The 22009-nt window shown below is 52.5% G+C and overlaps 2 protein-coding genes across 2 annotated transcripts; one reads left to right on the plus strand and one right to left on the minus strand.

The window, feature by feature from the left end:
• Positions 1 to 4997: 4997 nt before the first annotated feature.
• LOC125702551 (ubiquitin carboxyl-terminal hydrolase 35-like) lies at positions 4998 to 9992 on the minus strand. The gene is given in 8 exon segments (XM_048966024.1): positions 4998 to 5083; positions 5502 to 5609; positions 5612 to 6546; positions 7053 to 7159; positions 7964 to 8057; positions 8176 to 8366; positions 8522 to 8665; positions 8988 to 9992. Coding segments are annotated over 8 exon segments (2670 nt in total).
• Positions 9993 to 17726: 7734 nt separating this feature from the next.
• Positions 17727 to 19225, plus strand: LOC125687954 (thyroid hormone-inducible hepatic protein-like). Its single transcript, XM_048933343.1, has 2 exons — positions 17727 to 18242; positions 18876 to 19225. Exon 1 carries the CDS (start codon positions 17831 to 17833, stop codon positions 18218 to 18220), a length of 390 nt encoding a protein of 129 aa, XP_048789300.1. The 5' UTR covers positions 17727 to 17830; the 3' UTR covers positions 18221 to 18242; positions 18876 to 19225.
• Positions 19226 to 22009: the final 2784 nt, after the last annotated feature.

The raw sequence follows: 22009 nt of genomic DNA on the forward strand, positions 1-22009 counted from the left end.
AAACTTCCGTGAAAGAATAAAACCTGGATATCAAACTCTGCACCTTATTTTGCTAGAGCAAGAAAATGAGATCACGTTAGCAGAAGGATCAGATCCTTAGAGTTTACAACTGTAACCAAGAAATTAATTCTAGGGGCATACTAGAAATAGAATATGGCAATGAAATACTCTCAGCTCCACTTTCTTTGTGCTTCCCTTACATTTTTCTCTACTTCGATAATTTTTTGTTTGATTTTCACAACTGTGTGTTATGTTTGAAAACTAAAAATGAAAGCAGAGGAGAACATACTGAATCTGTCAAGGATGACTTTGTGACCCAAGTTCTCTTTAAACTAGAATCGTCTACTGCATGTTCAGCAGTCTAATATTTAGGACACTGCCTCCTGCTCCCAGCTTTTGGTCCCCAGCATTGCCCTCCCAAGCTGCTGCAGGGCTCAGGGCAGCAAATGAGGCTCAGCAACCTCAGGCTGGTCCCCATCACCTCCTCGTGCCCCATCGTGACGCTGGAGTTGCTCGCAGGGGACACAGAACGCTCTGAGATGAAACCGAGGGTGAGGAGGTCCTGCTGAAATCCCACCCGTCAGCAGAACCAGCAGCCCAGTGCTGCCAAAAGGGCCAAAGGACAGACAGTCGGGGTGTGTGGCAACCCGCTCCTATTTTGGGAGCACAGACGAGCTCCTTTGCCCTTTTGCAACCCACGGCGGAAGCAGCTCTCCGCCACATGCACAGCAGGGACACTCACCCCACGCAGCAAACACGCTGGGGCTCCGTGACTGCCCTCAGCTATTCCCAGCGTGCCCATATGGGTCGTGTTTGTCCATGTGTGTCCATGGAGCTGCATGGAAAATCCCACTGGGGTCCCCTGAGGACGTGGGCAGTGATGGCAGCAGGACATGCAGAGTCCCTTTGCCCACGGCTGTTCACCACCAAGCTGGGTTGGGAATGGGGACCTGGTGCTATGATGGCCACTCTCAGGTCAGCTTGCAGCCTTCTCTTCTCCAGGCTGCACAGCCCCAGACCTCAGCCTGTCCGTGTAGGAGAGGTGTTCTGCCCCTTGGATCCTTTTTGTGCCCTCCTCTGGACGCACTCCAACATGTTTCTGTCTCTCTTGTTCTGAGGACTCCACATCTGGATGCAGTACTCCAGCTGAAGCCTCACCAGCACAGAGCAGGGGGGCAGGATCACCTCCCTCACCCTGCTGCCCGTCTGCCAGCTCTGCTCCATGCTCTTGCCCATGAATTTCTCAGGGCATCTTGTTGAATAACACCCTGAAGAGCAGGAACGAGGCTTTCCTAAAGTTTAGCTTCCTAATTCTACTCTTTGCCTGTCCCATATCCCTCTGGAGTATAAACTCAACTGTAACATGCTCACTACAGCCCAGGCAGCCTCCAATCCCCATGGCAACAAGCAGTGCATTTGCCTTGGTTTCCATTTTCTGTTCAGAGGGAAAGATAGAACTGCCTGGGAGTCCCCAGACTGGCCCTTCTTTTTCTGCCCACCTCTGCAATGTGCTCCCTATCCGTCATGCCTTCAGCATTAGAGTAAGGCCTGAGGTTTTGCTTCATGGCTTCATGACTTCATGAACACCCAATCTCAGTGGGAAAGTGCAGTCTGTGTACAGCTGGGATCTACCTGCAAGTAGAGAATGTTGTCTTTGGAGATGGCTTCCATCGAGTCCTTATTGAGGGACAGTTCGCTGTGCAGGTGGCTGGCTTCTGCCACAGCCTCGTGCAGTGGGAGCTTGGCCTGCCCTCCCGCTGCCTGTAGAAGAGCACGTAGGCAGTGTCCTTGGGGAAGAAAGAAGCCAGGTTGCTGACAGATTCAAAGGAGGAGAAGGAAACCCTGGTGTCGCTGAAGAGGTACCACGGGATTTCAAAGTTGGGACAGTGGGTGGGGGGCGTTGTGTGCCAGAGCTACGGTCCTACAGACACATTGCCCAGGGCTTGCGTTGGCTCCTGCCACCAAAATCAGCCCCTGTTCTGTGACTGATTATGTAGAAAGCTCTGCTTTACATAGTCTGCACTTAAATGGAGTGCATACAGTGCATCTGGTTGGGTTACTTTCCTAGCCAATCAGTATTTTAAGAAATAGCTGGTGGGTTTAGGGGTCTTAGCTCCCAGTTGTGTAGTCTGGCAGATCTGATCAGAATTCAGGAAACGCCAGAGTAACCAAGTCCTAAAGACACATCTGGACAAACAGCTGGGTCTGCCTTACAAGGCACTCACAGCATCCACAGGTCACCAATGACACATGAATGGCCCAATGGAGCCCAAAGAACCAACCAGAGCTGCTCAGTCTCTTGTAGCTGGGGGCAGTTTGTGACCCTCAGCGCCGTCCAGGTCGACCTGCTGCTGCTCAGTGCCGCCAAGCAAGCTTGCAGACGCACCACCTGGGAATACTGCAGGCATGCGGAATCAAGCTCTGTAAACCACGTAAGATTATAAAGCAGGTATGGTTATTATGGCTCCAGGTGTGAGCGGGATATCTCCTCTTGACTCGCACACCGAGAAAAGCAGTGGTTACACATTTAAAGACATAACATGCACATATTGTTGCATTCCAAGAAAACAGGCTGGGATTCTGAGAAATTGTTAACATGCTGGCCCACCCTGTTAAGCATGCGTCCCAATGATGTGCTGGGGGTCTCTGGCGGTCACTGGATGCAGGATGTCTTGGACACTGGATGTCTTTGTCACTGTGAACTTTCAGCCTTGTCAGGGGGTTGCACTGTGTCAAAACAGCAACTCTGCCTCCTTATTTTCACAGGACTCCCCCCTCTGGCCTTGAGTTGCACACAGCTCTGCTTACCTTCACTCATCCTCAAGGACCTCACATTCCTATGGTTTCTGTGTTCCTCCATACAGTTTACGTCCTTGATCCACTGGCATTGCAGTGTTGGCTGCTGGGCCGGATTCGGCCTTTTCCCACCGTTAGATGCGCCTCCAGGTGGGCTGGCAAAAGCGCATTACAATGAAACAACCCAGGAAAGGTCCCCCGGAGCTCAGCGCTGCAGGAAGGACTGCAGATGGCATGCGTGGGAGACACTGCCGACACTGTTTTGTACGCAGGCCCCCTCCCTATTCTTTCCACACCCCTGTCCCCCCTTCCCAGGCTGTTTGTCCGTCTGCCCCATAGTCACGGAACCAGGCCGCACCGGGCTGGAACCGTAACACCGCCCAGTGCCCCAAAGTCCCGCAGGCTGCTCTCAGCAACTTCATGGCTGCCGGCCTGAGCTGCCAGTCAGCGATAAGAAGCCAAGGGGTGAAGCAGAGCAGGCAGTCTGAGCTGCCGCGCCTCAGGGCCTCCCTCCTTTTCCCAGCAGCTCCTGCTGCGGTGTTTTGCCGCCATTTCTCCTTCCTGGGAAGGCTCCCTCGCTGCAGGCCTCCACTAGGAAGCTGATCCGCACAGCATCCACGCAGAAGTGGCCCTGCTGAGGATTCCCAGTGTGCCCTGGATGCTTCCCAGCACGCTGCAGGACTCACAGGGCCTCCCTGTGTCCACTGTATTCCTGCACTGATGCATGCTGAGCACTCGCAGGCAGGGCAGGCAGAAGGTCGTCACGTCACTCTTCATGAGCCTTAGTTGATCCTCAATCAGGCAGGACAGGTTGGAAGCAATTTTGTTGTTTTTTTCCTGGCACTCAGTTTGCAAGGAAACCGAGGCTGTTTTTCCCGTTCCCTGGAAGTGAGAGTGCATGGGCACAGTGCAAGGGATACAGGCTCGTTTTGCAGTGTATCACCCTGCAGGGCTCTGATTGTCACAAAGCATTTCCAGTCTCGTAGGACAGCTCAGGGCAGCCCGTGGGGCTCACACCACCTCTGTCAGGCCCTGTTTTGCATAGGGGGCTCTGGCTGGGTCCAGGCCCATGGCCAGGTCCATCAAGAGAGCTGATGGACCTCCAGGGGTCTGCTTTCCTTGGGAGACTTCACAGACAAGACCTCTGTGGTTCTCTGCTCCCCACCCGTGGTCGCCTCCATGCTTGATGAATCTCAGTTTCTCGCCTGTCCCCAATGTCTTCTCACTCTTCTCCAGAGGCTGCAGGCAATCCAGATTGCAGCCGGAAAATACGGTAGTTTGTCCAGACTTTTATGAAGAACCCAGTTATCCGGCTTTGCGTAAGGCCGTCCCAAAGCTGGGACAGGATGTCAGGCAAGCTGAAGGCTGTCTGCTCGGTGCCTGAGGACTGCTGCTTTGGGCCCTCTGGAATAACAGACTTGCTGACCTTGTACAGGACCCATTTGTGGCATGGAGAAAGGCCAAGCCAGAAGGGCCAGTTGGAGACAATCGCTCGGCATTAGTGGGCAGCTGCTCCTCAGGAAGCACAAGTATTTGTCCCCTTCCTCCCTTGTTACTTGGCAGGAGGACAGGCAAGCCAGCAGGGCTGGTTGAACGTACGGTGCTGGTTATGAGCACGTCCGCAGGGTGTGTGGGTGCTTTCACCCTGTGTGTGGTGCTGTGCACTATGGCCTGCAGGTGCATCAGCCGCTGCTCCTGCTTTAAGGTGCAGGAGTGCACTGGGTTGTGCAGAGATGGGGTCAGGAAGGCCATGGCCCAACTGCAACTGGCACAGAGATGAGACTGACAGCTCGGTAGTTCCCCAGGTCACCCTTTGTACCCTCCTTAAAAATGGGTGTGATGTTCCCTTCTTTCCAGGCATCAGGGACTTGATTGCCACGACTCAGACATAAGGAAGAACTATTTCTCTCAGAGGGGGTCAGGCACTGGAATGGCCTTCCCAGAGAGGTGGTGGAGTCGCCGTCCCTGGCAGTGTTCAAGAGGCATCTCCCCTTCCCCGCACAGCAGCACTCTCCTGCACCAACGCCTTTCGTGCTGCCGCTGTCCCGGACCCACTGCCACCACAGTGACACAGGCTGCAGGAATGATGGTTTTATTTATCTCATGCATGCTTGGAAATGGAGGTGATGATCCAGGAGATGTTGGCATGATCTTGGCATGCACTCAGGAAAAGACATTGCTGTCATCAAGGAGTTTTCCGCTCACACACCTTTGCTGGACTGAGGCGTGGGGCATTTTGGCAAGGAGGGAATGTAGGCAGATCTATTCCTTGCCTCTTTTTTCCTGTTCCTGTAGGAGAAATGACCAAGAATATTGCTGTCATTTGCATGGAAATGAGCCATGGGAATTGCTCCCTCTTTCCCTGTGCTGTCCCGTTTGCCCCTGGGAATTTTCCCAAAACTAATCTGGGGTTGCTATGGCACGTACTCATCTCTGGGATGTGGTTGGAGAGATGCATCTAAGTGTGCCACTACACAGGTGATCAAAAATGGGGGAGTGAGAGCAGGTAGGTGGGCACCTGACTGGCAGCTGTGCTCCACTCACCACACTTGGACAGTAGGAAAAAAAGTGCTGCAGATCTGCCCAGCACAGACGTCACTCAGTCAGTCTCTTGTGCCTGGTGTTGGCTGCCTCACTGATGCCATACATTGAGCTCAACACCCAATCTCAGGGGGAAAGTGCAGTGTGTGCACAGCTGGGATCTACCTGCAAGTAGAGGATGTTGTCTTTGGAGATGGCTTCCATCAAGTCCTTATTGAGGGACAGTTCGCTGTGCAGGTGGCTGGCTTCTGCCACAGCCTCGTGCAGTGGGAGCTTGGCCTGCCCTCCCGCTGCCTGTAGAAGAGCACGTAGGCAGTGTCCTTGGGGTATAAAGAAGCCAGGTTGCTGACAGATTCAAAGGAGGAGAAGGAAACCCTGGTGTCGTTGAAGAGGTACCACGGGATTTCAAAGTCCAACTGCTTGCCAGAAGCCGGTTTTGGTGTCCCGTCGCGGGGCGGTGCGTGGGGCACGGTGTCAGTGCACTCTCTGGAGTAGCAGTAGTAGTGGCCGCTCTCGGAGGAGATGCCCGAATGCACCACCACGCTGCAGAGATCGTACACGGCGGGCACAAAGGTGCTGCCCCGGCCAGCCCTGACCTCCCCATGCCGGCAAACGTCCTCAGTTTCCTCTGAGCTGACAAGGATGGGCAGCTCGAGCACTGCAGGGATGGAGATGTTCTCCAGGATCTTAGTCCTCTTCATGGTCTGCGGGTCGAAGGAGAACCGCAGCAGTGTGAGGATGAGGTAGTGCGGGCCCTCTGTCAGCTCTGCCACCTTCTCAGCATCCTGCAAGGAAGCACACTGCTCACAGTGGTATTGATTCTCTGCTGTCAGCCTCTCTGGGGACAGAAAATAGTTGAGTAAATCCGAGACGGATCGGGAGTCCTTCGACCCTGTTGGCTGGCTTGGGTATTTGTGAGGCTCAATAAACTGTGGGCTGACTTCTGCCACGGGCAAAACAGAGGTGCTTCCTGGTCCACGTATGGGCCTATCCGGAGGGGGAAAGGCCAACGACAGGTCTGTGAAGGCTTCTTCTCTACAGGAGATGTTCCAACACTTCAAGCAACGAATCTTTGTCGTCATTTTCCCCCCAAACATCCTCTCAATCAATGTCTTGTTTAAGGAATGATGCTCTGTGGCTTGAGACGTCAAGCTGGATTCCTTAACCTTCTGGTAGATCCTTTTTCCAGTTTTTTCTTCTTCATGCAATCTTTGGCAGAAGAAAAAAGATGGCAGCATAGAGCAATAAAACCTAAAGAACGAGCTTCTACAGTATGGTGTCTGTTCTCTGCTCCTCGCAGCTAACGTGTGATAACCTGTCTGTGCACAGGGCTCTGATGCCAAGTGTGGTGCTGCAGAAAGCAGAGATGGTCAGTGTGCATTGAGCTCACTTCCAGGGGCATCACAAGGACTCTGGGGATTCGGGATTCTTAGGTGGAAGAAAGGCAAAATCAGCATTTTAAAGAGGAGGCTTGTCAGGCAAACACTTCTCTGAACTTGGTGCAATTTCAGAAATTTTCAAACTGAATGCATTTCTTACCCCAGCTCAGCACAAAGTTCTACTAAGAAGCCCCAGACTGGTTTTCCCATTTTTACACCAAATCTCTCAGATCTCAGCCACTCGCACCACTCCCACGGGAGTCAGCATTTCATATTACACCAAGTCTTGGGGCCTCATCGTGTCTGGGCTCCAAAATTGGAGTGCTTGCCACATACCGATCCAGGAGGTACTTGAGATACTCCGAGCAGTCCTGCTGAGCACCAGGGGTGAACCAGGGTGCCTGGGAGGCAGAGAGGAAGCTCTCGGGTGAGACGGCAGGTCGCTGGAACCGAGAGGAAAAAACACGTTTTAAGCAACTGGATCTCACTTCATACAGGAGAAGACTTGCTTTGTTTGCAGCACCCAGCAGTGGAGGGATGAACTTCAGCCCTGCTGAACGTCCTTTTGCAGACTGTCATGAGGATGAGAGCTTTGTATGCTCACTTTTACCAGCACCTATCACTTAGGTACTCATACGAGCTATCCATGCATTTCTTCATTCAGTTTCAAAATGGTTTGTGTTCCTGACCCACAGACTTCTACTTAATCCAGCCTGAACTTAATTTGATCCTTAATTTGATACCAAGTCCATTCAAGAAAGAAAAAAAAATCTAATTAATATGCTGAAAGACCCATCATTGGCTGGAGAAACGACTTCAAGTACTGGTCCAAAAGAAAAATAACTAGAATGATTACAGGAAATTACTGGGAAATCATTAACTATGAGCTACACAGCAAGCAAGTATGCTAATGCACATCAAACACACCATAACCTGCTTTGAACAAACAGGCTCTTTTATGACCAAATGTTTAAGTTAAGATGTTCTCTATATTAGCCCCTGAAAGTGATCTGGAATGGATCTGTAATGCTGCAGCACCACTATGCAACGAGCCAGAGCTGCCAGTCAAGTCTTGGGAAACAGGGAGGTACAGGTAAATGGGTCCACAGCAAGTGAAAATTCAAAACTGTGTCTTTGGGGACAGACGGGTCTGTGCCATCTGGAGTCACTCATGCAGGAAGCAACTTGAAGATGAGCCGTTCCACAGTCAACAGTCCAAACAAATAACTGGAACATGGAATAATTACCTCGCTGTGCTGCAGAAGTGCAAAGAGTGACTGCAGTTTTGTCATCAGGGGCTGGGAGATGCCCTCAGTTAAATTCAACACCGAATGCCGAAAGCTGCAAAAGACAACAAGAGATGCAATCCAAGATGGAAAATCAGCGTGGAAAGCACGATGCCAGTGCACAAAGCAGCCCTGGAGCTGTCCTAAGTGGGAACAAGGGAGCAACAACTCACTCCGAAGCCATGAAAAGAGACTGGATGACGCTGTTCATGTAGCAAGTGTTTCCCAAGTTAATTAAGCCAATCTTCCCTGTCTCTGATTTGGAGGCCAGGCGTGGGCAGCAAAGCAGCTCATTCTTCTGGGAGGTCTGAGCATTTTGTCCCAAGAGATGTTTAATCTGGTCTTCGTTTGGAATTGGAAGAGCCTTGGAAAGAGAGATCAGTGACACCAACCGTTATCTTTCTGATGGGCAAATGCAGAACTCCTCTGCAGGAGGTGTTCATGGCACAGCTCATCCTCACGTTGGCATGCACCCAGTAGAAGACATTGCAGTCATCAAGCAGTTTTCTGTGCACAAACCTTTGGTAGCAGGCGGAGGGTTGGCAGGTCACTGACCTCGAACCTTATTTGATCCTCAATCAGGCTGAGCAGGTTGGAAAGAATTTTGTCATCCTCTTCCTGGCACTCAGTTTGCATGGAAACCGAGGCTGCTTTTCCCATTCCCTGGAAGTGAGAGAGCATGGGCACAGTGAAAGGGATGCCGGCTTGTTTTGCAGAGAATCACCCTGCAGAGCTCTAATTGACACGGAGCATTTCCAGCCTCACAGGACAGCTTGGGGCAGCCCGTGGGGTTCACACCATCTCTGGCAGGCCCCGTTTTGCACAGGGCACTGTGTGACAGCCCCGTGGCTGGGCAAGTCCCTGGGGAGAGCTAATGGACCTCTGGAGGTCTGCTTTCCTTGGATGTCCTCATGTACATGGTCTTTATGGTTCCTCGCTCCCCAGCCATGGTACCCTCCCTGCACAATGCATCTCCATCGCTCACCTGTCCCCAAGGTCTTTTTAATCTTCTCCAGAGGCTGCGGGCAATTCCCAGCAAGCAGAGAATGCGAATGATGATCAAGGAATCTAGGAGCCAGGTTCTCCCTTCTAGCACAAGGTAGTCCCAAAGGTGGCCCAGGAAGCCAGGCAAGCTGTAGGCCTTCTGCTTGGTGCCCGGGGACTGCTGCTTTGGGCCCTCTGGAAAGGCAATCTTGCTGTCCCTGTACCTGAACCATTTGGGGCACTGGGAAGGGCCAAGCCAGCACGGCCAGTAGGAGGTCAGGATCTTGGCCTCCACTGCATGCTGCTCCTTGGGAAAGACCTGCTTGTTCTTCCCATTCTCAACTCTGATGGGGCAGGAGGTTAGGCCAAGCCAGCAGAGCCAGGACGAGGTCAGGTCCTTGGTCTCCACTGGATGCTGCTCCTCAGGAAGGATCCGGTTTGTCTTCCTGTCCTCGATCCTGATGGGGCAGGAGGTCAGGCCAAGCCAGCAGAGCCAGGACGAGGTCAGGTCCTTGGTCTCCACTGGATGCTGCTCCTCAGGAAGGATCCGGTTTGTCTTCCTGTCCTCGATCCTGATGGGGCAGGAGGTCAGGCCAAGCCAGCAGAGCCAGGACGAGGTCAGGTCCTTGGTCTCCACTGGAGGCTGCTCCTCAGGAAGGATCCGGTTGTTCTTCCTGTCCTCGATCCTGATGGGGCAGGAGGTTAGGCCAAGCCAGCAGAGCCAGGACAAGGTCAGGTCCTTGGTCTCCACTGGATGCTGCTCCTCAGGAAGGATCTGGTTTGTCTTCCTGTCCTCGATCCTGATGGGACAGGAGGTTAGACCAAACCAGCAGGGATGGTTGGAGGTCTGGCTCTTGGACTCCACTGGATGCTGCTCCTCAGGAACATCCAGCTTTTGGTCCCAATTCCAGACCCAGCTGAAACCACTGGCACATCCAGGGCCATGTCCCACAAATGGAGACATGGTCAGAGCGATGGCCAGGAAGAGAGTCAGGCTGAGCTTCATCCTGTTCTCTCCCAAAGAACAATCTCAATGCACAAATGGCTGTCACCCAGAGCAGAGCTCCAGCAGTGACCACCAGGACGGAGCGGCCGCTCCACGTGTCTGAGCTGGGGGAGGCTGCCAGCGTGACTTGCAAAGATTGATGTCATGCCCTGCTCTGTGATGTCACAGTGCCTTTCCCCTGCACCGGCCATAGGATGCCCAGCGTGCCCTGGTAGATTCCCTGGTGGATTTTTTAGATTTGGATCTTGTCAAGGCAGAACATTAAAGCTCAGAGAATTCTTCCACTTGCCACTCCAACAAAGCAGAAAGCTGACACGGCAGTAGCTGGAAGGTTTTGGAAACCTCCATGGACACAAGTTTCATGAAACAATCTGGGTAACAGCCAGCTACACTGTGCTTTTTTCTAACTTCAGCTTCATCTCCATTTTGATTTCCTATCAGCAGCACTTTCCGCCTAGCAAACTTAAATACGAGAAGCATGCTCTGCTATTCGTCCACAAAAAAAACCGAATGGGATTGTCATCTAGATTTGGAGCAACGCGGCTCCTGGGCATGGAAGAGGGCCCCCATGCACTCATCTTGGGGATGGGGACCCAACACCCAAATCCCACCTCCCTGTCCCACCTCCGCTTCCACCCATCCATAGAGTCATAGCAACACAGAATGGTTAGGGTTGGAAGGATCCTTGGAGATCATCTAGTTCCAGGCATCCACAACCTCTCTGGTCAAGCTGTGCCAGCAACTCACGGTAAAGAATGTCTTCTTAATACATGGTCTAAAACTACCCTCTTCCAGTTTAAAGCCATTTCCCCTCATCCTGTCTCTATTTGCTTGGCCTAACTCCCCTGCAATGCACTGCAACATCCACAGCTATATCGGGTTGCCCAAGGCTTATATCCAGCCTCACTTTGACAGTCTTCCAGGATAGGGCATCATCCACACATCTGGACAACCTTTTCCAGTGCCTCACCAACCTCACTGATAAAAGACTTTCTCCTTACATTTCACCTGAATCCACCTGCTTTGAGCTTGAAACCATTTCCCATCCAGACCCTGCCCAACAGTCTGTCCCCATCTTTCCTGTAGCTCCTCTTTAGATACTGAAAGGCTGCTCTCAGGTCACTTCACGGCCTCCTCTTCTCCAGGCTGCACAGCCTCAGCTCTCATCCTGTCCTCGTAGGAGGAATGTTCCATCCCTTAGATCATTTTTGTGGCCCTTCTCTGGATGCACTCCAACAGCTCCATGTCTCTCCTGTTCTGAGGACTCCACATCTGGACACAGTACTCCAGGCGAGGCCTCATCAGCACAGAGTAAAGGGGCAGAATCACCTCCCTCGCCCTGGTGGCCAAGCTGTCTTGGATGCAGCCCAGCTTACGGTTGGCTTTCTGGGCTGCAAGGGCACAGTGCTGGCTCAGGTCCAGCTTCCCATCCAGCAGTACCCCCAGATCTTTGTTGGCAGGGCTGTGCTCAATCATTTCATCTCCCACCATGCACTGGTAGCAGAGGTCACCTCAAACTAGGTTTGAGATCTTGCATTTGGATTTGCTGAACTTCAGGAGTTCACCTGGGCCCACTGCTCAAGCCTGTCTAGGTCCCTCTGGATGGCATCCCATCCCTCTGCTGTGATGACCACACCCCAGAGCCTGCTATCCTCAGAAAACATGTTGAGGGTGCTCTTGACCTCACTGTCAACGTCACTGATAAAGTTATTAAAGAGTTTTTGGTCCCAGCACTGACTCCTGAGGGTCACCACTCGTCACTGATCTCCATCATGGAGCCATTGACCACCACTCTCTGGACTCGATCCTGCAGCCAGTTCCTCGTCCATTGAACAGTTACCAAACCCATGTCTATCCAATTTGGAGAGAAGAACGTAGTGGGCTACCGTGTAAAAGGCCTTAATGAAGTCCAGATTGATAACACCACTGGCTTTTCCCTTGCCTGCCTATGTTACCCACCACGGTGGGGTGGTACGCCCTCCTGGAACTTTCTTCAGAAAAGGAAAGCCCTCCTGGACTTCCCTTTTCTGGTTGAGATACCCATAGAAACCTTTTTTGTTTTGTGCCTTTTGCCAGTTGCAGACGGGCCATGGCCTTCGTGGCCCCATCCCTACACACCAAGAGCAGTGGCTGACACACCAGGGGGCCGTAGTGCACAGCACCGCACACAGGCTGAAAGCACGCACACACGCTGGGGACACGCTGGGCTCCTTGGTGGGAAATATGAAATACGCAGCGCCCCCTCCCTGCCCAAACTCAGGGGGTCACCCCGGGGGATGCGCGAGCGACAAGTGGCCACGTGTCCCTTCCCAAAACACAGCACTGTGGCGTCCCGTCGAGGGACGAAGGCAGACGGGCGGCCTGAGCCGCCGAGCCGCGGCGTCACCAGCTCCCAACCGCCATCGCAGCGCCGGGCAAGGGGACATTTCTGCGGAGCCGTCTCGTCCGGACGCCCGTCAGACCGGGCAGCGGCGGGACGCGACGAGAGCCGAGGCACGGGGCATGGAGCGGTACTTCTCGGCCACGCAGAAAACGGAGCAGGAGGTGATGTTCCCCAGCCTGCTGCGAGGGGTCTTCCCGCAAGACGGCGCCGACCCAGGGCGGCGTGACAGGGGGTTGGAGATTCATGATCCTTGAGGTCCCTTCCAACCCTGGCCATTCTGTGATTCTGTGATTCTGTGACCCAGCCGCCGGCGGCCCCGCGGACCTCTATGAGCGCTACCAGCTCCTCAAGGCCATCAAGCCCGTGGTGGAGCGAGGCCTGGCCTCCGTCACCGATCAGAGCCCCACCGGCAATGCTGAATCCGACATGGCCCCAGATGACGGCGCGGAGGAGGGCGGGAACCCGCGGGACGGGCGGCCGCGGGGGGTGGCGGCGGGTCGGGGAGGGGCGGAGCAGCGCCGCCCGCGTCCCGAGTGGGGCTGGGGGGGCGGCGAGGAAACGTTTCCTAATCGTGGAATCACGGAATAGCCTTGTTTGAAAAGGATCCTCTGGTTTGAACCCCCTTGCCGTGGGCAGGGTGGCCAAATAACATCCAATGTGAACCTCTTCTGACACAACCTCTCATCCTATTGCTGTTACCCAGTAGAACAGGCTGATCCCCATCTCACCATAACCTCCTTTCAGGCAATTGTGGAGGGCAGTAGGGTCTCCCCTGAGCCTCCTCTCCTGCAGACTGTACCATCCCAGCTCCTTCAGCTGCTCCCCATCAGGTGCTCCAGACCCCTCATAGCTCCGTTGCCCTTCTCTGGATACACTCCAGGGCCTCCATGTCTTTCTGGTGGTGAGGAGCCCAGAACTGAACACAGCGCTCGAGGTGCAGCCTCACCAGAGCTGAGCACAGAGAGACGCTCAGCTCTGCTCCAACAACGCTGGCTGCACTGTTGGTGGTACAAATGTTTACCCTTTAACCCCATCTGTTCCTTGTCTTAGATTACAGACTCTCAAAGCCTCGTAGCAATAAGGCCTATCACAGAGTCTGCTGAGCCCCTTGATGAATCCCTCACAGTTACATCCTCCCCAGCACCGTACCCTTCTATACTGATAAAAAAGTGTGCTTCATACTTCATAGCATCTTGTACCATTTTCTGTATACACTGCAGCAAGCACGGAACACAGAACACACACAAATGCAGTGAGACAAAAGAGGGTGGACAGTGATAAGAAGAGGGGGAATGGTCTTAAACTGAGACAGAAGAGGTTTAGGTTAGATCTTAGGAGGAAGTTTTTCACCCAGAAGGTGGTGAGGCACTGGAACAGGTTGCCCAAGGAGGCTGTGGATGCCCCATCCCTGGAGGCATTCAAGGCCAGGCTGGATGTGGCTCTGGGCAGCCCGGGCTGGTGGCTGGTGACCCTGCACACAGCAGGGGTCTGGATGATCTTTGTGGTCCTTTGCAACCCAGGCCATGCTGTGATTCTGTTTTTTGCAAGTTCTCTCTCCATCTTGCCCCCAACGACACCCCTGAATATATTCACAAGTTTCCTTTTTAGCTTTCCATCCTCTCTTACAACTTTCCCCTTTTTCGTTGATTAGCAAACTATTACCACAGTATAAAATAACAGCAGTTATTAATAGCATAACCATCATAACTCAATCAAAGCCTCGACTGATAACATGCTAAACATGAGAGTCACATAGTGGATCACCATGTTTTGAGTCGATATGCACACACTTACACAGGCATCAGTTTTAGACAATTCCATGAGTGGGAAATGGAAACTTCCTAAGCTCATGTATTATTGCCTATTGACCCTTGAGAGACTGCAAACTGCCAAAAGGAGAGAGGAGGAACATGCCCACGATGGGTGCAACAGGCAGTGCCAGCAGGGCATCTCCTGCTTCAAAGCACAGTGAGAGGCACCCGTATCTACCAGAAAACAAACATCTTTACCCTTCTCTCCTAGCTGCAACCAAATCCTAGCCATCGGTCTGCTGTGGTCAAACTTCTCTCTGGCAAGCTCTCCAAGCTCCCTTGCCCGTGCTGCCAGAGGTGCAGACTCCCTTGCTGCTACAGAACAAGGACCTTTATTGTAGGTACTTACAACCTTTTATACACACACAACTGGTTACGCCTAGGAGCCTTGTGTGTGAGCTTTTTTATCATTAGCAAGATAATGACTTTCTTTTTCCCACTTCCAAAGTTCCTCATTCAGCTTCTGTGATCAGAGGTGCTTCCCTTCCCCCTCAGCTTGGTGCACCTCCATTTCCCTGCTGTTTGCACACTGCTTTCAATGCACTGGGGGCAAAACCCTCCCTGGACCCTTCCATCTCCTGCTCTAATGCAGCAGCTGCTGTTCTTCCCAATTTCTTTCTTTGATTACAATCCCTGTTTCTGTATACTCTCCAAGCCCCCTCGATTAGTTTATCTGGGTCCTTTACTTTGCTTCCTTTAATCTGTGTATCATGGGGAGAAAATACAGACATTCTCTCTCTGATTAGCAAAAGACCTTGGGAGGTGCAAACAAGTTCAGCAGACATGGAGGGAGAAAACGAGAAGATTGTAACTGTGCCACCAGACAGAACCTCTCAACATGATCACAAGATGTCTGGTTTGTACACCTGGCATGGCTGTGAGCAGATGCTACAAAGGTCAAGCTGAGCAGTGGCAAGCCCTGCTGAACCTGAGGTGTCTGTCAGAAGTGAGTAGCAAGGAACCACGGGTCCATGTGTGACAAAGGAGCAGAAGGTGGGCTACCAAATAATGGCAGACTCCATCGATTATGCATGGAATGTTTTATGTTGTCCTGGCCAGAAACAAATGGGGGAGATGACCTGTGCAGAAGGCGTGTGGGACTGAAATGTTTCTGCAATTAGAACTAGCAAGGGGAGTATTTTATGGGCTGTGCTGTCATCTAGTGACCTTTATTGGTACTAACAAGACTTTCTTCATTCCAACAAAGGAGGGTCTTCAATAATCCTCATCACTTGTCCTTTAGCTAAACTTTCCATATTTATGCATGCTTAGTAGGTAAGATGAAATAATAAGTACAAAAATTGCAGGTTCTGTATTATAGGCTATTCTGTTTTGCCCAGAGGCCCTCAGCAAAAGACCAACCTAGGGCCTCTACATGAGCACAAACTGTCCCACTTTTGGATTAGGAGGAATGCAACAGATACCCCCCTACATCTTTCCTTCCAAACTTATCTCTGTCTAAGGATAGCAGGTGTCCAGGAATAGCAGCCTAATGTTGCGTGAGCAAATGTGAGAAGTTAACTAATTAGCCATATATGCTTAGCTACCAACAATTTATGTTTATCCAGTATCTGTATGTTTAGCTGAACGCTGGGGAGATTGTGAACCTGAAGTACTCAACCAGTGAGGAACCAGGGGTGGAAAAAATAAGTGTTGAGTAATAGGGCATAAAAGATGTAGCACTGTTTTGTGCAGGCGCTCCTGCTCCTGCCATTGCAATTGTGGATAAAATCTGCTTTGTCACAGATACTCCCCCACACCCAAATCCTTTCCCAACACACATCTTTCCATTCTGCCCCAGGTCCATAATGCTGCATGGAGTTGTTGTGGCCAAAGGACAGCCCCTGTATCACAAGACAGTGGTGTCAGGGAGGAGGGTTGCGGGCTCCTTGGGCTGTGCTTTGGCTCGGGCTGGAGAGGCTCAGGGTGCCCATGGATGTGTCACCTCCGGACATCCCAGTGCTCAGTACTGCTATAGAACATGGCTGATAAGAGCTGTGAGACGTTCCAGATCCGCTCTGTGACCTGGGATGAGCACCAGAGGTCCCTGGCAGCCCGGCACCGTGTCCCCAGGCAAGTGTCAGCTCAGGGTGGGATGCAGCTGATAAGAGGCAGGTGGCCACGGGGCGGTCATTGTCCTCATATGGCCAACACGGCTGGGAGCAGCAGGGACAGGCACAGCAGTGGCTGGGCCATGCTGGGCTCTGCTCAGCTCTGAGGGGCTCCTGGGCGCAGTCACTGCTGCCAGCACTGTGGGGAAAAGCTCTGCTGTTTGCAGAGCTTCACCCAGCAGGATGGCAGCACTGGAGCTCCATGTGACAACAGGAGATGAACCAGGAATGTGAGAGCTGGGAGTGCAGGCTCAGTGTCAGAAACGCAGTGGATAAACCACAGTGCTGGTCCCAGCGTGTCAACAGCCACAAACCACCTCATCGGATGACCAGGACACCACGTCCCAGTCATACCACACCACAGCACTGGGGCTACACCTTACCCCGTGGGATGGGGAGAGAGCATCCATGAGGGACACCGGGGGATCCCTAGTGGGGGAAGACATGGGACGATAATTTTTGGTGTGAGGGTAGCACAAGCAGCCCCAGGATGTTATAGGATATCCACTGTTGGGAGGTGATCCTCCCCCTCTACTCTGCCCTGGTAAGGCCTCATCTAGAGTACTGCGTCCAGTTCTGGGCTCCCCAGTACAAAAAAGACAAAGATCTCTTGGAAAGAGTCCAGCAGAGGGCCACGAAGATGGTGAAGGGCCTGGAGCATCTCTGCTATGGAGAAAGACTGAGTGAACTGGGTCTGTTCAGCCTTGAGAAAAGGAGACTGAGAGGGGACCTGATCCAGGTCTATAAATATCTAAGGGGTGGGGGGCAGAATGGAGAGGATGGACTCTGTTCAGTGGTGAATGGAGACAGGACAAGGGGAAACGGCCAGAAACTGCAGCATAGGAAGTTCTGCACAAATGTGTGCAAGAACTTCTTTACAGTGAGGTGACGGAGCACTGGAACAGGCTGCCCAGGGAGGTGGTGGAGTCTCCTTCTCTGGAGATGTTCAAGACCTGCCTGGATGCCTACCTGTGCGACCTGCTGTAGGGAACCTGCTTTGGTAGGGGGGTTGGACTCAATGATCTGTGGAGGTCCCTTCCAACCCCTACAATTCTGTGATTCTGTGAGATACCCATATCCGGGCTGGACACAGGGCTGGGGCACCTGATCTGGGTGACCCTGCTGGAGCATAGGGGGAGCAGACCATCTCCTGATGGTTTTGGGAGGTCCAGCAGCACATGTGGAGGCTGCATGTAGTGCTGGGGAACTACCACTGCAGTGCAAGAGCTGGGGGATGGCAGTGCTGGGCAGGAAGGGGTGAGAGGCCCCGGGTACCTCACCACCCTGCTCCATGCGTGCCCAGGGACATGGCAGCATCACAGCCAGCTGGGGCTAAGGACAAGGGTGTGCTCAGATGAGGACAGGGGCGCAGAGCCAGGGACACAGCACAGCTGAGCCCAGTAGGGCTGGAGCCAAACCCAGCCTAGCAGGAGGGAGCAGAGGGATAGAGGAGCGGGGACGTTCCTTGACTCTATAAAAAGCCTCCACGGGGCCGGGCAGCGGTGGGACGCGAGGAGAGCCGAGGCACGGGGCATGGAACAGTACTTCTCAGCCACGCAGAAGATGGAGCAGGAGGTGATGTTCCCCAGCCTGCTGCGAGGGGTCTTCCCACAGGACGGCGCCGACCCAGCCGCTGGCGGCCCCGCGGACCTGTATGAGCGCTACCAGCTCCTCAAGGCCATCAAGCCTGTGGTGGAGCGAGGCCTGGCCTCCGTCACCGATCAGAGCCCCACCGGCAATGCTGAATCTGACACGGCCCCAGATGATGGCATAGATGGGAATCTGGAGGAGCGGCTGTCCCACCACATGAATGGTTTACAGCAGGTTCTGACCGACCTCACCAAAAACACCAAAGCTCTCACCCGGAGGTACAGCCAGATCCTGGAGGAGATCAACCTCGGTGAAGGTCAGAGCAGCTCATGAGCCTGCACGCGGAGAGTGCAAGGTAGGAGCGTGGGGAGATGCAGAGGCAAGGCAAGCTGGTTGGGGGGTAATTTACGTTGTCTTATTGCTCCATCATCTGGGCGTCTTTCCAATGTTTGCATCACCTCCCAAAATCCCAGGAGTTTTGAGTCTCTGTCCTTTGCACTTTGTTGCTCAACAGATTCTGCTGAGTTTGTCTTTCTCAATCCCCCAGTGGCACAGGCTGCGTCACTGAACAAGGGTCACTCTGGGAGTTCCATACTGACCCCAAGACTCTCCTGCTTGCAGCACAGACAGTGTCTGGCTGCTGCTGGGTAAAAGATCCCAAACCATCCTCATGGAGTAAAGGGCCTTTTGGCATTTTCGGTCTCCAGATGCCTAATTTGACATTCCATCTGCCAACAGCTCTACTACCTCATTCCTCCCCCAGAAAGCCAGCCCAGGCTCTGTGCTGGTGAGACTTTCACCCCTGGGATTCCATGGCCCCTGCACTCCACCACAGACACAGGCTCAAGATCAAACCAAGCTCTGACGGTTCTTGCAGTGAAACAGAGCACAGAAAGGATGTCCTACACAAAAAGTCAGCTCTCATTTTGGAAGATACATGACCAGGAATGAGGACATTCCAACCAAACTGTGTCCATTCTCCCCACAGGGTGGTCTGACATTTGCACCCCAGCGGCAGCTTTACTCCTGTGCCAAGTCCTGCCGAGGAACATCTTTTGTGTCCAGCACAGAGCTTGATGTACCATCCAAGTTGTCACACGGCCGATCCTCCCAGCAAACCTCATTGCTTTGTTTCACCTCCATTTCCAAGGGATTGCCTTGCAGCAGGCAGGGCAGAAAAGAGTGTTCTGTTACTGCTTCCTAGAAGGCATCTGTAACCTTGAAACAATGCTTTTGTTCTGCATGTGCCTAAACCACCTCTCCACTGGTTTCTTTGATAATGTCACCAGTTCCCAAAATCAATGATCTGAAATAAAATGCAAAGCCTTGAGAAATGTACATGTGTGTTTTCTACGAGCCATTATTTTTGCAGAGCTACTGTCCCCTAGCCCACGATGACAAGGAACACCTTGGCCACCAAGGTCAAACTCTAGTGCAGGGAGGTGATCTGGGTTTCTCCTTTGGAGAGTGGGAATTGGGTTTGTGCTGGGATAGTAGTTCCCAAAGCTCTCTGGCTCTCACATTTTGCAAAAGCTTGGAGCAATCCTCCTGGTTTTTGATCCAGGTGCTGGGAGCCTGTCCTCCAGCATCTTTCCTCCCCTTCCTATCTCCTCCCCCTGGATCACCAGCTTGTCCACATCCCAACCAACATTTACGTCCCAACCCAATCAGTAGCTGCACACATCTTCCCCTGTCCCACACTCATCCAGCCCTTCATGCCATCTCCACCACATTGTGCCATCACACCATCTCCACCACAGACTGCCCTAGGGACAATTCTGCCTCCTCTCCACTTGGTCTCCACTGGGGCTGTGGCACCCTCTGGAGCCAGGCAGAGAAGAGAGCGTGGAGATCCTCTGACATGTTGAATGGGAAGGCGAGGGCCGTGCTCACCCTCCGTTCCTTACTGGGCAGCGGTTTGGTGCTCTCTGCACAGGCTGTGCCCCCCTAGAGGTGTCTCCCAGATCCGTCACTGTGGAAAAGCTACTGAACTGGGCACTAGAGGGAGTCATCCTCATGCCTCTCTGGGCCTCTTGAAAAGAAATCCAACTGCTGAAACACAGACGTTTTGGTTGAACAAACCCCGGTACTCCATCAGGTTTCAGTTTTGATTAAAGAAAACAGAGATTTGACAGCATCTGTGGAAAGAGGATTGCAACTGCGCCCGGGGCTGGGAGCTGTGTTTGTGCTGCACGTGCTCTCATGTGCATCCTGCTCTGCTGGGGTTCCTTAGGGAGAGACATTTCCTGTAAGAGGCCTTGTGCTACCCAAGGACAAAATAAGGCGTCTACAAACTGCTGTGAAATTGTTCCCAAGCACCCATCAGAGAAACAGGGCAGGAGTGTACAGAGCCAGAGCTTATCTCTTATTAGGCACGAGGATTTCCTCTTGACTGGAGGTGCAGTCACACAGTCTCCCAAAGGTACGCAGCCAAAGTCTGCTTTCTCTGTCTTCCCTTATTTCTGTGTGCCTAATTTGCAGAACATGGTCTTACCTCTCAGCCTTGCTTTCCCATTACCAGCCCCATGTTTCCTCTTCTCCACCACTGGGAAGAAGTAAGCTGTAGCCTCCATGAGATCAGGCATAAACCCACTGGCTGGGTTTCCCTTCTCCATAGACTACACCAGAATGCTCTTCTCTTCTGCAGATTGTCCCTTTCCTGGCTAGACAGACAGCATTAGCCTGAACTTAGACTGGAAACAAGCCAAAGTCCCTCAAGATCCAGCCAACTGGATCCACGCCAATATGTTTAATAGGGTCACTGGGTGAGAAGGAGCTGGGAATTTTGGAATTCAGCTCTGCCCACACCTTCCATGAAGGCACATCAGGGACATGAGGACAGAGAGAAAGAAGGGAGCACGGTTGCATCTAGTTTGGCTTCTTGCTCCAGGAAGGTCTACGAGCCAATTCGAATGTGATATAAAAAGAAGAAAGAAGTCAGTGGGCATGATGATCAGGAGACTAATGTGGACATTGTGAAGGTGGACATTGATGGCTTGTTGGGTGTTTCACCAGATGGGAATATGGGTGGCTGAGGCTGTACTCTGGGTATACCTATCCCCATTCATTCACTGGTAATGAATGGAGGTACTCAGCTGTCTTGGCTTTTGGTGTCCTGGGGCCTGTCCAAAGGCACGTGCTAAAGCCACCCAGTTACACAGAGCTGGGTGGAGCAGCTAAATGGCTGGAAGGCCCTGGGTGGAAGCGCTCGTGGTGTTTGCACAGTGGCTGGCTGTTTGACTTAGGAGTAGCTCCTAAGTGCAGAACCACACTGGTGCAGTTTCTCAGCAGATCTATAGCAAATGCTGCTGGATTTGCTTTTTGGCTGTTCTGTGCCTCATCCTGCTAGGCTAGAAGTTTGCCTACATTCAAGTTTCCTCATGCTGGAAATTAATGGCTGTACTTAGCAAATGTCCAAGGTGCGTCCATGCAGGCTGCAGTCTGATGAATAAGGTAGAGCCATATCAAACTCATGGAGAAGTGAAGACTATGAAGAGATGGGAAGGCACTGCAAGCTCTGGGGCAGGCTGCCTCGACAGGAACCTTGGTAGGTAATGCAGCTCCAATGCTGGGATCTGTTTCAGAAACCCTGTAACACTGGCTGTACACAGGAGCTTTTCTCAAAGGAAAAGTGGTGAGATGATAGCAAATAGTGCCCAAATAAGAGTTTAGAATAGCTGTGCCTCCCCTCTTTGCCAGCCCGTTGCTGCTGTTTAATATTACCTGGCTTGTTCCCCAGCTTTGCACAGGAATCTCCTCCACTGAGACCCCTTGGAGCAGGTGGGGGCCCTTTACACCAATTTATCCTCACTCCCAGCAGTAATACCACTAGTGGCTGCAATATGACACAGGAGATGGGGATCAGATCTGGATCATTGCCTCCGTGTCCCAGGCAAATGGACCTAAGCTAAGTGGCTTTATCTCCTCAGGAAACTAAGATGTCAGACGCAAGGAAATAAAAGACAATCAGGAGCTGCTCTGTGCTCCCCTCAGCTGTTTCCCCTGCATTTCTCCAAGCTTCTCATTTCTCTTTCTGATTTAGCAGCTGCTTTCTGTAGCCATTTAATTCTTTTTTTTTCCCCCATTGGATTTAATGTATTTACTTGTACTGGGGCACAAAAC

This window comes from Lagopus muta, chromosome 1 (assembly GCF_023343835.1).
Source record: "Lagopus muta isolate bLagMut1 chromosome 1, bLagMut1 primary, whole genome shotgun sequence".
In the NCBI taxonomy this organism is placed as follows: domain Eukaryota; kingdom Metazoa; phylum Chordata; class Aves; order Galliformes; family Phasianidae; genus Lagopus; species Lagopus muta.

Excerpts from the sequence above, each read along its gene's own strand:
- LOC125687954 (XM_048933343.1), top strand. The coding sequence starts at position 17,831 with ATGGAACAGTACTTCTCAGCCACGCAGAAGATGGAGCAGGAGGTGATG.